The sequence below is a fragment of the Lithobates pipiens genome, unplaced genomic scaffold (assembly GCF_037356315.1).
Source record: "Lithobates pipiens isolate NorthernLeopardFrog02 unplaced genomic scaffold, aLitPip1_a1.2 Scaffold_19, whole genome shotgun sequence".
Classification (NCBI taxonomy): domain Eukaryota; kingdom Metazoa; phylum Chordata; class Amphibia; order Anura; family Ranidae; genus Lithobates; species Lithobates pipiens.
In genome coordinates, this window is record NW_027507764.1 from 452,959,245 (window position 1) to 452,977,397 (window position 18,153).

Here is an 18,153-nt window from a genome sequence, read left to right on the forward strand (position 1 = left end):
GGTGTGTCTATGGTAATGTTTGACCATTCTTCCAGAAGCATACTTGCAAGGTCAGGCACTGACATTGGATGAGAAGGCCTGGCTCGCAATCTCCGCTCTAATTCATCCCAAAGGTGTTATATTGGGTTGAGGTCAGGACTCTGTACAGGCCAGACAAGTTCCTCCACCCCAAAACATGCTCATCCTTGTCTTTATGGACCTTGCTTTGTGCATTGGTCCAAATCATTTAGCGAAGGGGGGATTATGGCGTGGAGTTGTCTTTCAGGGGTTGGCCTTGGCCCTTCGTTTCAGTGAAGAGAACTCTTGAGTTATTAGCATACCAAGACATTTTGGACAATTTCATGCTCCCAACTTTGTGGGAACAGTTTGGTGATGGCCCCTTCCTGTTCCAACATGACTGCGCACCAGTGCACAAAGCAAGGTACATAAAGACATGGAGTCCTGACCTCAACCCAACAGAACACCTTAGGGATGAGCGGAGACTGCGAGCACAGCCTTCTCGTCCATATCAGTGCCTAACCTCAAAATTTTCTTCTGGGAGAATGGCAAGATGGCATTAAAGTGCATGTGAAGGCGGGTGTCCCAATACTTTTGGCAATATAGTGAGTGCGAGTGCGCACATTGAAAGAATTATATAAGTACATGTATTAAATAAATAAGTGAAAAATGCGTGGCTTGGAAGTTAGAGTGCTTTAAAATGTGGATATATCATATTTTGAAACGTGTTAACGAGCTAAATTGTACCAGTATATAACTGGCTATATAGATCAGGGGTAGGCAACCCGCAGCACACAAAGCCTCTTTTGCCGGCACTTGACTCCCTCCCCAGCAGCGCAGGGAGAAGTCAGTGAGACAATAATGCATTCCAATTTCAGGATTCCCCACGCCACACCAGCACTGAGGGGGAGGCACTGCACCCCCACATATTGTAAAAGATGGAAAACATTGTTTGGTTCTCTAACTTTGCTGTAGCTGCGATTGTTGGCTTTTCTGATGGGGAAGAGATTGGGTGCAGTTCTGCTGGGGGGGGGGGGTCCCTGTTTCCAGGAGGAGGACTGTCATTGGCCACCGTTAGGGCCAATCACAGTCCTGCTAGCCCCGTCCACCATCTGGAGGAATATGATTTGCTTGGTTGCCACTACCAATCTCAGAAAGATGAGATTTCACTGTGATTGAGAAAACCATAATCAGGACTGTGGAATTACTGTTGAGCTTCTGGGAATTTTGTTGAAATTATTCCTGAACCTTTGCGTCACTTTCTACTAAACCCCAGGATTCTGTGTCCCTTTAACCCACAGCCAGTATTCAGTGCAATGAAAATCACACCAAACTTTTTCAGCGAGGGTCCCAACATATGATCCTGCACACAAGCCCACTGCTTTCAGAAAATGCCCCTGACCTGAGCTCATCATTGCGCATCCATTCCATAGGCTTGTGTGTGACATCACATACAAGCACGTGGGCTGGATGCAAGAGTTGGATCAGCAGGATGAGTGTGTCGGGACAGGTAGATGTGTCTCATCTCTGCATCCTTTCACCACACATCAAAGATGAGAAGAGGGTACAGCAGTGGGGAAAATAAGCAAGAGGGGTTCAGAGATGGGGCAGAAGAGCAGGGGGGTTCAGTGGTGGGACAGAAAAGCAGGGGGGTAGAGCAGTGGGGAAGATGTGAAATCAGGTGCATTGGTTGGGCAGAAGAGCAGGGGGGGGGGGGGGGGGTTCAGTGGTGAGACAGATGTGCTGAAGGTACATTGGAGGGGCATATATACAGGGGGGTACAGTGGCGGGGCAGAGGAGAAAGGAGATACACTGGTGGGACAGATGAACAGGAGGTTACAGCGGTGGGGCAGAGGAGCAGGGGGGTAAAGAGGAGAAAAGCAGTACATCGGTGGAACAAATGAGCAGGGGGTTACAGTGGTGGGGCAGAGGAGCAGGGGGAACAGATGTGCAGGAGGTACAGTGGTGGGGCAGATACGAAAGGGGGTTACAGTGGTGGGAAAGATGAGCAGATAAGTTCATTGTTAGGACAGATGAGAAGATGGTTCAGCGGTGAGACAAAAGAGCATGGGGGCACGGCGGTAGAGCAGATGTGCAGGAAGGTACAGATGAGAAAGGGGGAACATTGGTGGGGCAGGTGAGCAGGGAGTTACAGCGGTGGGGAAGATGTGCAGGGTAGTACATCAGTGGTGGGGAAGATGTGCAGGGGGGTACAGAGGTGGGGAAGATGTGCAGGGGGGTACAGAGGTGGGGAAGATGTGCAGGGGGGTACAGCGGTGGGGAAGATGTGCAGGGGGGTACAGCGGTGGGGAAGATGTGCAGGGGGGTACAGCGGTGGGGAAGATGTGCAGGGGGGTACAGCGGTGGGGAAGATGTGCAGGGGGGTACAGCGGTGGGGAAGATGTGCAGGGGGGTACAGCGGTGGGGAAGATGTGCAGGGGGGTACAGCGGTGGGGAAGATGTGCAGGGGGGTACAGCGGTGGGGAAGATGTGCAGGGGGGTACAGCGGTGGGGAAGATGTGCAGGGGGGTACAGCGGTGGGGAAGATGTGCAGGGGGGTACAGCGGTGCGGAAGATGTGCAGGGGGGTACAGCGGTGGGGAAGATGTGCAGGGGGTACAGCGGTGGGGAAGATGTGCAGGGGGGTACAGCGGTGGGGCAGATGAGCAGGGTGGTAGAGTGGTGGGGCAGATGAGCAGGATGGTAGAGTGGTGGGGCAGATGAGCAGAGGGGACAGTGAACTGAGGTGTGGAGTTGCAGGAATTGGGGCTGATCCGAGGCGCAAGTGCAGGTTTTTTTATTTAAATGTAATTTTTACAGCATTTACTTTATAAAAAATGATTTTCGTGATTCAGAGTGTGAAGTTGACTTTTTTCGTTATAAAATCGGCACGCTCAATTTCTTTGAAAACATTTTTCAGCACACTGTGCTCTAAAGGTTGCCTCCCCCTTCTGCAGATGTTGCTGGGTGTTTGAGGCCGTCCTGCTCACACCACTCTGGGTTCACAAAGACCTACAATATATATATCATGACAAGTTTGATTCTCTCTTCATCGTGTTCTCAATATTATCAGAGCTTTAAATGCACTACACTGCAGAGTATTAACCTACAACATATAATTATGTATGTGAAATGAAGTAAGTGCTAGCAGCACTGTGAAGAATCAAACAGGAGCATTTCATTTCTGGCTCCAGATCTTGTCTGTCGTTACCCTTTTTCCAGTAATTGAGAACATCCCTTTATGAGCCCATCTGCTCTTTTGTTTCTATTGAACAGATCCTTTTTCATCAGTAAGAAAGTCTGTTGCTCAGCCTAAACAATGTGGGGTCCAGTCCTGTACACTATATCTGTGGTCCTTTAAAGTGGTTGTTAAAGCAGAAGGTTTTTTTTTTTTTTACCTTACTGCAGTGATATGCAATTAGCAGACCTCCAGCTGTTGCAGAACTACAATTCCCATGAAGCATAGCAAGACTCTGACAGCCACAAACATGACACCCAGAGGCAGAGGCATGATGGGACTTGTAGTTTTGCAACAGCTGGAGGTCCACTAATTGCATATCCCTGCCTTACTGCATTCTATGTGGTATTTATTACATGCTGTTCATACTCAGTCACTATGGGATTCATTTTCTATATTCTATACACACAAAAAAAAAAAAAACTGGCTGATCCTGCTGTTCTCTGTCTCCCCCTTCTGTCCATGTTCCCGCTGTAGTTGGAGTATTGCAGTGTTGGAAACTCTACACATGCTCAGTTTTCAGTATTTATACCCTGATCATTTCCTCCCTATCACATCTGAGCTGCCCATGTGACTATAGTCACACATGTGGGTGTATACACAGTGGTAAAATGACAGCCCACTCCCTCCCTCTTCCGCCTCCTTCATGCCCATTAACCAGCTAAACACAATGGGGGTGGGATATTATATGTAGATTGACGGTGGCTTCACCTCCCTGTTATTCTAAAGACACAGGCTGGAGGGGCGTGACAGTCTGCGACTGGAAGAAATCCACCCACACCATGTTATTGCTAAAAAATAATAAAGATTTGATTTCAAATATATATTTGTTGCCAATTTAAAACAGTTGATCAATATTATTTAATTTTAACCCTGTATTCCAAAGTTTTATTTTTGTTTTCAACATGTGACCAGCAGCAGAGGACTAGAAAGTCCCCCTGCGTATATTTCCCTGCAGACAGGAAAGATCTGGGTCATGCGACAGCTGTATACTGATTAGGAACAAGGTACTTAGATGGTTTTTTTTTTTCTTAAAATAATTACAGTGACATCATCCACATACAGAAAAAGTAGGGATAATGTAAATTAAAGTGTGTGTTAAAGTGGTTCTAAACCAGCACCGTCCCTGGGATTTTCAGCCCCCCCCCCCCTTCCTTTCTCCACCACTGGAGCCAGTTAGAAAGCACAGCACGTATCACACATGCGAAGTAGTGAACTGGCTGTGAAGCCAAAAGGCTTCACTGCCGGTGTCCCTTAGTGAAGATGATGGCGGCAGCACCCGACAGCTGATTCTATATATTAAAAGTCAGCAGCTACACTATTTGTAGCTGCTGACTTTTCATTTTTTTCCCAGAGGCGGAACTCCTCTTTAACCCTTTCCCGCCGAGCGTACGCACATCTGCGTACTCGGCTTCCGGGGGTTATACCGGGATGATGCCCGCACCTGCAGGCATCATCCCGGTACCGATTTTTACAGCAGGCGATTGGCTATCCAGGCATAACAACCGATGCGGCTAAAAGCTGCTCGGCTGTTATGCCGGAGGAGCGGGAGGGGACGCCCCCCCCTCCCGCCGCCTCTCGCCGCTGTTACCGGTGCTCCCGCTCGATCGGGAGCACCGATTAAAGATCCGTCGGCTCTGGCTGCTGGGGAGGAACTGGAACGAAGCCGTAATCGGCTTCGTTCCAGTCTCCTCATCGTAAACACGGAAGCGACGTCATGACGTCACTTCCCGTTTACTCGGCTGCCAATGGCGCCGGTTTTAAAAAAATATCCGGTATTCAGAATCGCCGTTTTCGGCGATCTGAATACACTGAAGTGTAAAGGAGGGGTGGGGGGTCTTTTAGACCCCCGATCCCTCCATAAAGAGTACCTGTCACCACCTATTACTGTCACAAGGGATGTTTACATTCCTTGTGACAGCAATAAAAGTGATCAAATTTTTTATTTTTTTTTTTAAACAATTTAGTCATTTAAAAATAAATAAAATAAATCTCGCGAAGCAAAGAAAACGCATGCGGAAGTCGCGCCCGCGTACGTAAACGGTGTTCAAGTCACACATGTGAGGTATCGCCGCGATCGTCAGAGCGAGAGCAATAATTCTAGCAGTAGACCTCCTCTGTAACGCTAACCTGGTAACCGTAAAAAATGTTTAAAGCGTCGCCTATTGAGATTTTTAGGTACCGTACTTTGTCGTCAATCTACAAGTGCGCGCAATTATAAAGTGTGACATGTTTGGTATCTATTTACTCGGCGTAACATTATCTTTCACATTTCGCAAAAAAATTGGGCTAATTTTACTGTTTTGTTTTTATTCATGAAAGTGTCCCTTTTCCCAAAAAGTTGCGTTTAAAACACCACTGCGCAAATACCGTGTGACATAAAATATTGCAACAATCGCCGTTTTATTCTCTAGAGCCTCTGCTAAAAAAATATATATAATGTTTGGGGGTTCCAAGTAATTTTCTAGCAAAAAATATGGATTTTAACTTGTAAACACCAAATTCCAAAAATAGGCTTAGTCATGAAAGGGTTAAAGAGGGATTCCGCCAAAAAAAAAAATTATTAAAAGCCAGCAGCTATAAATACTACAGCTGCTGACTTTTAATAAATGGACACTCACCTGTCCCGGGTTCCAGCGATGCCGGCAGCCGAGGCCGATCGACCGCTCGGGCCTCGGCTGCTGCCGCCGCCATTCTAGGTGAGGGAATCAGGAAGTGAAGCGAATCGGCTTCACTTCCGGTTCCCTACTGCGCATGCACGAGCCGCGCAATAGGAAATCTCCGCGCTGTCACTGGGACCCGTGTGTGTCCCAGCAGACAGCGCGGCAGGGCAGGAAATGGCGTAGACTCCCGTGGGAGTCTATGCCCGGAAGTGGGTGAAAATACCTGTCTTTGACAGGTATCTCCACCCCCCTCCCCCCTGAAAGGTGTCAATTGTGACACCGGAGGGGGGGGTTCCGATCAGCGGAGGTTCCACTTTAGGGTGGAATCCCGCTTTAAGTATGAAACCTCAAATGTATGTGCAGTGTGTAGTAATCAATATAATGTCCTGCTAACAGTGGACACATCTGGACTCAGTTTACACAGGCATTTGTCCAGCACTCTCATACCCATGAGCTACATGCTTGCCATACTTGGAGCCTCCAAGTATGGAAGTACTTACCTAGCATCAGTCAATGTTGCATCTGTCCTTGGCGCCTCTGCAATGAGAACCTAGTGATCGAACATCGGCGAGCGCTAAACTGTGGAGGGGCGGGGAGCAGCCGTCACAGGCTCTCAGTGGCTCGCTCAGTCCAGGCATCTGGCGGATCCTGACTTCCATTGTGGCGATGACGTCAGCAGAGAGCGGACTTCAGAGAGGGTTTACATCCACTTTAATTTCAACCCGGTTATCTGGCTAGTAACATACTTCCTGTCTTACTGTATTTGCACTCTGGATGGAAGAGAAATGGAGACACCTATGGACAGCAGCATAGTCAGTCTGGGGAGAGGGTAGTGTTAGACAGATTTGACATTTAAAAAACTGCATGCACCCCCACCCAAAAAATAAAAAAGTTTCTTTTTTTGTTGTTGTTTTTTTTTTTTTTTTTATGCGTTTACCCCATTCCAGTGCAGTTCCATGCAAAAAAAAATAAAAAATATAGTGCAGTGGTGTGAATTTTGACATTGAAATCCCTGTAACCTACTCTCTATGCCAGGGATATGCAATTAGCGGACCTCCAGCTGTTGCAAAACTACAAGTCCCATCATGCCTCTGCCTCTGGGTACCATGCCTCATGGGACTTGTAGTTCTGCAACAGCTGGAGGTCCGCTAATTGCATATCCCTGCTCTATGCGTTAAAAAAAAAAAAAAAAATGCACTGGACTGTATGTGGTGTGAAATGACTCTTGAAGGAAATTCAAAAGTAACAGACTTACTGCCCAGATCAAAGGGTAAAAATAGAAGAAGAAAAAAAATGTAAAAACAAAAATGCATCTTAAAGCGGTTGTATACCCGCTGAATTTTTTTTTCTCTCACCTGCAAAGGAAAAGGCATAATGAGCTAGTATGCACCACATACTAGCTAATTATGAAATACTTACCTTAGAACGAGGCCCCCGACATCTGGCCCGATCCACGCCGAGGGAGCTGACATGTTCCCTCTGCGTTTCTTCGGGGTATCACGGCTCCAGCGCTGTGAGTGGCCGGAGCCGCGTTATCGTCACTCCTGCGCATGCGCGTGGGAGATTTCTTCCCGGCAGGGTCCGGCGTCTGCCGGACTTTCAGCCGAGAATCCCCTGTGTGCATGCGCTGCTGCAGTCAACGGCGCATTGCTAGGGGAATATCTCCTAAACCGTATAGGGTTAGGAGATTTTTTTTTACCCACAGGTAAGCCTTATTATAGGCTTTCCTGTAGGTAAAAGTCCCAAATTTGACTATACAACCACTTTAAGGACCGGTATGCTGTATTACATTTTTTAAAAACATTTTTGCCAATTTTTTTTTTCACCAAGTTAGCTTTTGGAACGTAAGAAAAAAAAAAATATATAAAAAGGCCCTTCATTATTTGTTAATACCTTTTCACCACAGAATACAATTTTTTATTTTACAGTAGCATGTGTTATTATTATTAAAAGAATACCAAGTTTGTGTTGCAACCCAGCCCCCAAACACACACACAAACACACACACACACACACACTAAAAACTCCTTTAATATCCTCTGTAGTTACATTATTGCCAAACCAATGTGCTCATATCTGAAATGTAAACACCGCTCTGGTTCTCTAATGCTGAAGTTCAGGTTGTTGAAGGAAAAACTCTACTTCTACTACATAAATATTTTACATGAACCATGTTGTATCACAACATTAATAAATGTTACATGGAAACATGTGTAGACCAAGTGGTCCATCAAGTCTGCCCCCTTTTTTTTTTTTCTTAGGCCCCATTCACACTTGCATGATTTGGAATCGCGGAAAAAAAAAAAAAAAAAAAAAAAAAAAAAAAAAAAAAAATCGACAATTCTAAATAGTGGCAGAACGTGTGATGTGCAACTGGATGCCGTTTCCCCCCCCCCCCCCCCGAATGACACCCCTAAATGCAGTGCGGTTGTTGTGCAGCAAAATACTCCTGGCCAAAATTTGTTCACCGAGCTTTTCTGCAACAAATGCACATAGGGCAGGCCATTCAAGTGAATGGGCTACCCTATGCATGGAATCGAGTGAAACTTGCCCACACAAAATTGCAAATGGAAACGCGATTTCCCTCTATGTGAAGTGTGAACAGGATCCTTAAAGCAGAGTTCCGTCCAAAAGTGGAACTTCTGCTTATCTTCTTCCTCCCCTCCTCCGGCGCCACATTTGGCACCTTTCAGGAGGTGGGGGGGGAGGGAAATGGGGACCAGTTTTTGACAGATACCCTTCCCCACTTCCGGACACGGTGACGCAGTTCCTCTGAAGTACAGCCACCCTCATCCTTCCTCCGCCACCGGGTCAATTGGAAAGCGTAGTGCGCTTTGTGCATGCGCAGTAGGGAACCCTCTAAAGGCGAAAGGCTTCACTGACGATTTCCCATAGTGGAGATGGCAGCGGCAGCTCCCTACAGCCAATATGAGAATTGGCTGGGGTGCCGACATCGCGGGCTCCCTGGACAGGTAAGTGTCCATATATTAAAAGTCAGCAGCTACAGTATTTGTAGCTGCTGGCTTAATTTTTTCCCCCCAGGCTGGAACACCTCTTTAAGTAGCATTACATTAGCTTACCTGTCCTTAGATGTGGTGACTATATAAGGGTTCATTCACACGTGCAGCCAGGGGATGCAAAACCAGGCAGTTGAGCAGCAGCTTTACCCCTCCTGGAAGCCCATCTAAACGCAGACACGCTCAGGGCCACCCCCCCCCCCCCCCCCCCTCCACACACACACACACACACACACACGGCTGTCCTGGCAGGTATGCTGAGTAAGGATGAGCTCAGGCGTGTTCGCAAGCCACGCGTGCAGAGCCGCCAGGAAGTCGGCACTGCACTAATCACAAGAATTGAGCCATTTCCCGATCTCTGCAGCCACATATCGGGACAATGTCTCACTGCTTGTTATTAGCGTCATGCAGTGCCGATTTCCTGGCGGGCTCTGCATGTGTGGCTTGCGAACACGCCTGAGCTCATCCTTAATGCTGAGCTTTTAAAATGAAACAGCATATTGCATTTGGTGGGTGTTGCCACCGAATGCAATCCATGGTGTGGCATTTACAAGGTGATATATCATCTTCTCATTGCCTTTCAAATGCCTCTGAAAAGTGATCCACTGTGGATTGCTTTTAGGAGAGGGGACAAGGGCTGCCGCTCATGTGAGCAAGCCTTTTTCATTTTTTGTTTTTTTTCCCTTTAATTTTAGCCAAATAATTCTGCCATTAATACACCTCCTCTCCTAGAGTGACAACTCTACTGGGTAGATTTGTCACCCTAGGACAAGAAATGTGTTATGGCTACATAATACTGCGTCCTACGTGATCCCCTAAGGCAGTCAGATATACAAAACACCTTCCCCTCTTCTCCATAACAGTGGTGTTATGAACTAGGAACTGGTTATGGTTGTCAGACACACTACCTCTGCTGGAAGTCTGCTCCAAGCATCAACTACTCTTTCTGTACTTTTATTACAGTAGCAATTTTTTGGATGTTAACTGTATTATATCTGTATACATAATACAAGCAAGTGTAGCCTCCCTGGCGGTATGATTATGTCAGACTTTTGAATCTCAAAGCGATACAATTGTTCTGTATAGAAATTTGGTGTTTTATATTGTAGGCCTGTAATTCTTAGTAACGACATACTTAAATCTGTTCGAGGAAGAAGAAGAAAGAAAGAAGAAGAAGAAAGAAAGAAGAAGAAAGAAAGAAGAAGAAAGAAAGAAGAAGAAAGAAAGAAGAAGAAAGAAAGAAGAAGAAAGAAAGAAGAAGAAAGAAAGAAGAAGAAAGAAAGAAGAAGAAAGAAAGAAGAAGAAAGAAAGAAGAAGAAAGAAAGAAGAAGAAAGAAAGAAAGAAGAAGAAAGAAAGAAGAAGAAAGAAAGAAAGAAGAAAGAAGAAGAAAGAAAGAAGAAAGAAAGAAGAAGAAAGAAAGAAGAAGAAAGAAAGAAAGAAAGAAAGAAAGAAAGAAAGAAAGAAAGAAAGAAAGAAAGAAAGAAAGAAGAAGAAAGAAAGAAGAAAGAAAGAAGAAGAAAGAAAGAAGAAGAAAGAAAGAAAGAAAGAAAGAAAGAAAGAAAGAAAGAAAGAAAGAAAGAAAGAAAGAAGGAAGAAGGAAGAAAGAAGGAAGAAAGAATTTCCCCATGATTCACCATCGCTCAATTCTGCAAGTGATTCTAATTTACTATCACTCTTTTCTAGCTGGTCTAAAAGCACTTTTGACGTAAAGGGACCATTTTTGGTTTCTATGGACATTCTCAAATTTCCAGAAATATTTTTTCTTTTTAGATAGAGTAAGGGAGGGTTATAACCCATCAGATTTTTTTTCGCCATCTGTATCCCATTGCGTAGAATTATCTTCACTTCCTGTACCAAAGCCAAACAGGAAGTGAGAGGAAATCCGTGCAAATTAGGGCAATGTCCCCATTGGAAGATTTCCCCTCTATTACTTTTCTGGGGACAATCCAAAATTTTGGATTTTCTTTCACTTTATTATGGTAAACAGGACAAACGGAGAGGGTGAACCTCCTTAATGGGGGCACAGACAGCAATAAAAACTGGAAATTATAAACAACAAAACCCAAAAGGTTAACACTGCGCTAGAAATAAAGCAAAATATATTGAAAATAAATAAATAAAAGCAGCCAGGCACCAAAAAGTCTAAGGGTCCTTTCACACGGGGCGGATCAGTTCTGATCCGCCCCGTGGATGTCCGTTTGCTCAGCGGGGATCACTCCGCCGATCCCCGCTGAGCAGGGAGATGACAGGTCTGTCTCTGCACACTGCGCAGGGACGGACCTGTCACAGCGCCGCTCTCCCCTATGGGAGATCGGATGACGACGGACATCCGATCCGATCCGCAGACGGATGGAAAAATAGCTTTTTCCTCCGTCACACTTTTTCGGATCGGAGCGGGTCGGATGTCAGCGGACATGTCACCGCTGACATCCGACGCTCCATAGAGCTCTATGGAGCACCCGTTCAGGTCCGCCTGAAAAACTGACAGGCGGGCCTGAACGGCACGTCGGTGTGAAAGAGGCCTAATACAAAAACTCAAATACAATGTGATGAATAAAAGTGCAGTGCTAATATAATAAAGAAATAAAATATTAAATAAAAATGTTATTTGCATCAAAGAAAAGTCATGGTGAAAACAACTCTCAACTAAGAAATCTATTTGCCTTAGTTTTCTTTTTTCACCATGACTTTTCTTTGATACAAATAATTCTTTTTTATTTAATATTTTTTTTCTTTATTATATTAGCGCTCTGCATTATTATTCATCACAGCAATAAAAACTGACAGGGGTTCTAATGCATCTTCAGTCTATCCAAAAAAAAAAAAAAGCGCCTTTCGTTATCCTTTAAACACTAATGTTTTATTCACGGCTGGGGGTTGGGAACGCTTGCAAAATCCTACACATTACTGACAGGGAGACATAACATGCCACTCTTTAGCAGATGCATGGAGGTGCCTTTAACTCTTAATGCCACCCCAAAAATTGGCAAAGTGCACGCAAAACCGAATAGTGCCGCAACACCATGCAGTTCCATGTGGGCACGATTTTAAAAAAAGGTCCGGGACTTTTTTCCCCACGTTTCTGCAGGTAAGACAGCACATTGAAATGAATTGGCTGCCCTGCCTGCAGGGATGTGAACCTAGGCCAAGCTGTGTAGATTTACTGCCTTTCATTTACACATCACAATAAAATAGGGATGCACCGATACCAGTTTTTTAGGATCGAGTACACATTATTAAAGTCATAGCTTTTTTTTGTTTAAAAATAACAAAGTGTTATACTTACCTGCTCTGTGCAGTGATTTTGCACAGAGCAGCCCCGATCCTCTATTTTCAGGTCCCCTGCCATCGCTCCTGGCCCCTCCCTCCTACCGCCACAGCAAGCAGCTTGCAATGTCCATTCAGACGCAGAGCCAAAGCTCAGCCCATCCCAGCTCTCTTATTGCCTTACTGACAGAGATAATGGCACCCGCTGCTGTCTCAGCCAATGAGGAGGGAGAGTCCCGGACAGCCAAAACTCTCCTGCAACATTGCTGGATCGAGAGGGGGCTCAGGTAAGTATTAGGGGGCCTGCTGCACACAGGTTTTTTTTTTTTTATATCTTACTGCATTAAGATAAAAAACCTTCTGCCTTTAGAACCATTTTAAAATGAGCTAATATATTGATGGAACACTAAATACATTTTATGTGGTTCTGTTTATTTGAATATTAAATTATTATTATTATATTATATAGTGCCAATTACATGGACAGTGGTTAAATTCCAATGGCCTTAGTTCACATCAGAGAAGCGCGTTCCAGTGCAGTCAACATAAGCAGGACAAGGTAAACAAAGGAATCGTGTGGCTGTGCTCCCACAAACAATGCAATTTGGTTTATTTAAAAAAAAAAAAAAAAAAAGCATAACAAGATGAGCATGCAGGCAGGGTCGGACCAGGTAGACACGTTTCACACAATAAATGTGCTTATGCACATGTGATTTTGCTAAAGCACGTTTTTGGCATGAAACGTGTCTACCTAGTCCTCCCCTGCCTGCATACTTATCTTGCTATGCTTTTCTTGATTTGTTTAAATAAACCAAATTGCATAGTTTGTGGGAGTGCAGCCACACGATTTCTTCATTTACTCTGATCTCTGCAGCAGTGACAGGGCGTGACTTGGACTACAGCCTTGCCGGTGTTCTATCAGATCAGCGAACAGAAGTGACGTTCCGTCAGCTGCGCATGTGTTCCATCGCTACCAGGTTTGCTAAACTGAAAGAACACAGTCAGAAGGCGACGGCGGACATCTTACTACACCCAGTTATTGCTTGGATTTCCACGCAAGACCTCTTTCACACTGGGACCGCCCGTACATTCACGGTAAAACGCCACTCGTTTTAGTGGCACTTTAGCGCTGTCTTTTTGGCTGCTAGCAGGGTCGCTTTTAACCCCCAAAAAGGGGTTAAAAACTCCTGTGTTGCGGTGCTTTAGAAGCGCTGCCCATTCATTGCAACGGGCAGGGGCGTTTTGGGAGCGCTAAATACAACACTCCCAAACTGCTCCAAAGATACTGCTTGCAGGACTTTTTCTAACATCCCGCAAGCACACTGCCCGGGTGTAAAAGCACCCATTGCAATAAATGGGAGGCAGTTTTTTACAGGCGCTATTTCTAACGCTAAAACACCTGAAAACTGCCTCAGTGTGAGAGAGGTCTTATTTTTGCAATAAAGTGAGTGTTTATAAAGAAATATAGTATATTGACATCTGTGGTTTTCATGTTATAGTTTGAAAGAAGCTGAATGCCAGTAGTAGGAATGTGGCGGAGGCCATGTTGGTCCACCCCACACTACTCTGCGCTAAACCTTTAGCCTTTCAAAATGTAACATCGAAACAGCAACACAGATGTCAATATACTATATTTATTCATAAGGATGAGCTCAGGCGTGTTCACAAACCGCATGTGCAGAGCCCCCCCAGGAAGGCAGCGCTGTGGAGTGCTTATCACAAGCAGTGGTACATTGTCCCGATGCGCGGCTGCAGAGACTGGAAAAAGTCTGCCTGCGATTAGCGCTGCATGGGGCTGACTTCCTGGTGGGCTCTGCACGTGCGGTTTGCAAACACGCCTGAGCTCATCCTTATTTATATACGCTCACTTTATTGCTAAAATTACTCACAAATTCAGTCCAAAGCTGGGTGTAGTAAGATGTCCGGTGCCGCTGTCCTGTCAGATTAGTGAACCCATGGAGCGCATGTGCAGCTGATGGAACGTCACTTCCGTTCGCTGATCTGACGGAACACCGGCTCACCTGTGAGTAGCAGGACTGTTTTATTTACCCAAAAGTAGGACATGTTGCATTTTTTTCTGGAACACAGCAAAATGCACTAAAAAACACATATGCCTTCCATGGAGAGGAAGAAAAAAAAATGGAAACGCAAAAGAACGCATCAAAATGCACATTGAGAAACGCGGGTGTTAAAGGGCATGACTAATGTCACCTTCACATCTTAAATAAAAGTGACATTTCTGTTCAGATCAATACTCCGATCAATTGTAACATCAGCAACTCACAGCCACATAACATGACATGACATGACAGAGATCAGGATGATGCTCACCCTCATCATCCACATCCTCTCCCTCAGGGCTCCTGATGTGTGACAAGTCATTCAGCATATAGAAGATCAGATACATTGTATCACTCAGATCTCCCCCATAACTCCAGCGAGTGATATGATGATCACCACCAGCAGGAAGTCACTCACCTCTCCTTACTGGAATACTGCAGGGAATCGGGTCTCTTCCAGAAAGCCATGGGCTGGCTGTGCCCGGCAGGCACACTGCTCTCCCCCCGCTTGTCTATACACAGCCGATGATTACACTCCGCTATGCACAGACATACACAGCGCACTCACTCCATACACTCTGCACACACCGCACAACTGCTGGGCTGCTCAGAAATGAAAGGAGCCTCATAATTGGCTAGAAGTTCCCAGTGCCAGCTGCATACATCTCATCCCTATTGGAAAGTGAAAGGAGAAAGAAATGTGGCGGCGGATTGGTTACTGACTGACTTCCTGGTTGGGGATGTTGTTTGTGATTGGTTAGGAGGGTAGACGCCGGTGTTGACAGAAGTGGAAGTGCGCAGTTAGTGGATGAGGAGGAGGTTGGGTAATATGGGGTTCTGAGTTGTGTGTAGGAGAAGTCAGAAAACTTGTGGTTCACAACCTGTGACAAGGGGATTTACTAGGTCTATAAAAGATCTGGGGCTAGAGCCCATAGTAGCAGAGTAAAGAAAGTCATACCCTTGGGCGGACATACACATGTATATAATATACATACATTATATATATATATATATATATACAGAGGCGGCTCTAGGCTTTGTGAGGCCTTAGGCAAAACTTAGACATGGGGCCCCACTTAAGCCCATAATAGGAAAAATCATTAAAGCAATAAAAATTAACTAAATAAATTGCATATATTAAGAGCCTTAAAGAGGAAGTAAACCCTGATGAGTTTACTTCCTCTTTCATACCCTGCAAAGGCAAAGCATAATGGACTACTATGCATCACATAGTAGCCCATTATGTGTCACTTACCTGACACAGGAGCCAGCGAAGTCGCCGCTGTCCCCTGTAGTCCGCCACATCCATCTTGTTGGTGGGGTCTCGCAGCTCTGCTGCTGTCATTCGGCGAAGCCGCGATGACGTCACTCCCGCGCATGCGCACGGGAGCCGACACGTGCGGCAGCTCCGTCGCTGAGAATGCCGCGCTCAGTGCGCCTGCGCGCCGCTGTCTACGGCGCATGCGCCGTAGACAGCGGTGCCCGTTTTCGGGCAAATATCTCCTAAACCATATAGGTTTAGGAGATATTGCTTGGACCTACAGGTAAGCCTTAATCTAGGCTTACCTGTAGGTCAAAGTGGTTTGTAAGGGTTTACAACCACTTTAAATCATTTAAACTATGAATTCACAGTTTCTATAATTTTTCTCCTGATCAGAGCCCCATTATCTCTGTGTAGATCTCTCCCTGGAGCAGTTGAGCAGATTGTACAGCTTACAGACTGGCCGGCAGTCAACACCAGAGCTGCTGTTAGAAATCATGGGGCCCTGTACAGCTTTTCTGATGCCCCCCCCCAGTCCTGCCTACATCCCACCCCCAACCTGGTCTTTTAGAGTTAGTTCACACTATATTATCGCTCTCTGATGAGCAATCTGCATCTAGATTGCTCTTCAAAGAGCATTGGGCTGGTAGTAATAAGGCATTGGGGTTGATTTACTAAAACTAGAGAGTGCAAAATCCGGCGCAGCTCTGCATAGAAACCAATCAGCTTCCAGGTTTCATTGTGAAAGCTTAATTGAACTAGCTGATTGGCTACCATGCACAGCTGCACCAGATTTTTTACTCTTCAGTTTTAGTAAATCAATTCCATTTTTCCACTTCCTCAGCACCCGTTTTAACCACTAAAATCCCTGATAGCAGTTGAATGTTATCACATTCAGCAGGCAACATGGTGGGTGGTGACAGTGAGGATATTTTTTGCTGCACAAAAAGCTTCACGTTTGCAGCATATGTACTTTCCACATCATAAGGGAGCTTTCACACAGATCCCCTTTTGAATTGGAGCTGAATGGGACAGATGTGGTCATTATCTGTACAGCAGACAGGAGTTGGCTTTGGACCTGCAGTGGATCGGCTCTATGAGTGGCCAGATGTAAATGGGCTTGTGTCCACTTACATCAGGTTACCTCTGATCCCTCACATTTACAGTAGGTCTAGAAAAAAATAAAGGATTCAGCCCCTTTTAATTTTTCTTTCTGGATTCAAACAGACTTTAAGGTAGGCGGGTGTAAGGGACACAAGTCTGTTTACATCCAGCCACCTGTAAACCTACATGCAACTTTCAATTAGGGCTGCATGATAAAACTGACAGGTGGACCTTAATGGAAAGCTTGGGTGAAAGGGTCTGGGGAGTGGAGCCATTTGTTTTTACTGCCCCCTAAACATGTGTAAACTAGCATCTCACTGTGCTTATGAGAATCTTCGTTATGATGATCACAGTAGGTGCTCTATGGCTCTGTCACAGTGTCCGTGGCTGTTGGGTGCTGACTTTGTTATGACTGTACTGTGCTACTGTCTGTAACACACTGCACATCTATAAGAAATTGGTGATGATCATAAGCACACAATGGGAAGCCTGGGGACAGTACCATTCTTCCAGAGTAGTTGTACTGTGTCAGTGTCACTCTGCACTATCACCTACTGCTGGGATTGTGCCCTCTCAGCTACCTCCTTGGCGCTTACTGAAGGCGCGGCTGTACAAAGAATCACTCCACCAGGGAGGTTAGCCCGCCTAAAGTAATTGTGCATATATGCTCATGTATGCTACATGCTCGTATGCCCCCGAAGCTGCCTGGGCCCTCCTGTTTAGCCCAGTACAACAGGATCAGTGGCACTGCCCTGCTCAGCACTGTGCTGATGGTGAGGGCAGCCCTGCTGCCAGCCAGCTTACCAGCTACTATTCACTGTAAAGTGTCATCTGCTCCAGCCAGGACTGAATGAACACTTATCAGGTGGAGGGGATGTGATGGCATATGACTAGAGGTGGACCTTCTAGCACAATGTATTTATATAGAACTAAACTGTGTGTGTGTGTGTGTGTGTGTGTGTGTGTGTGTGTGTGTGTGTGTGTGTGTGTATGTATATATATATATACACACACACACACTATGTTCAGTGCTAGGAGTTCTTGGCACAGCAGTTGATCATATGTGTATAGTACATGAATAAGATGTTTGTCCTGTTGTGTTGAATGGCAGATGTACAAAGAGCAGATACTAAACCTAGGTTCACTTTGGAGCGATTTGTCAAGTGATTTGAGAGATCAAATTGCATGACAAGTTGCAGCCTATTGGCGGCAATGGCACTGTTCCAATTGGTGCGACACGGATTTTGTGGCCCTGCACTGATTTGCAAAAGTAGTTCCTACACTACTTTTGCTGATTTCAGGTGTGACTTCAATAGACACCTGTGCATGAAGGATATCTTATCAAGTAGCACCTAAAATCGCACTGACCTTGCTACTTTGAAATTGTACTACCTCAAGTGAAGAAGTAGTAGTGCATCAATGGGAACCAGGGCTAAGGAGAGGGATAACAATGGTTCTTGCAGTAAAAGTACTTGCACAATATTGCTGCTAGCTTTGTAAGACGAACCATAAGGCAATCTGTCTAGATAACAGCCACTTTTTATGG

General features: G+C 45.5%; 1 protein-coding gene across 1 annotated transcript in view; it reads right to left on the reverse strand.

Moving 5' to 3' along the window:
- The window catches only part of NSMAF (neutral sphingomyelinase activation associated factor), a 143,705-nt gene extending 128,786 nt beyond the window's left edge, over window positions 1-14,919 (reverse strand). Inside the window, exon 1 of the mRNA XM_077492737.1 lies at window positions 14,661-14,919. Coding sequence (XP_077348863.1) covers window positions 14,661-14,710 — 50 coding nt within the window. The 5' untranslated portion in view covers window positions 14,711-14,919. The remainder of the gene's footprint in view (window positions 1-14,660) is intronic.
- Window positions 14,920-18,153: the final 3,234 nt, after the last annotated feature.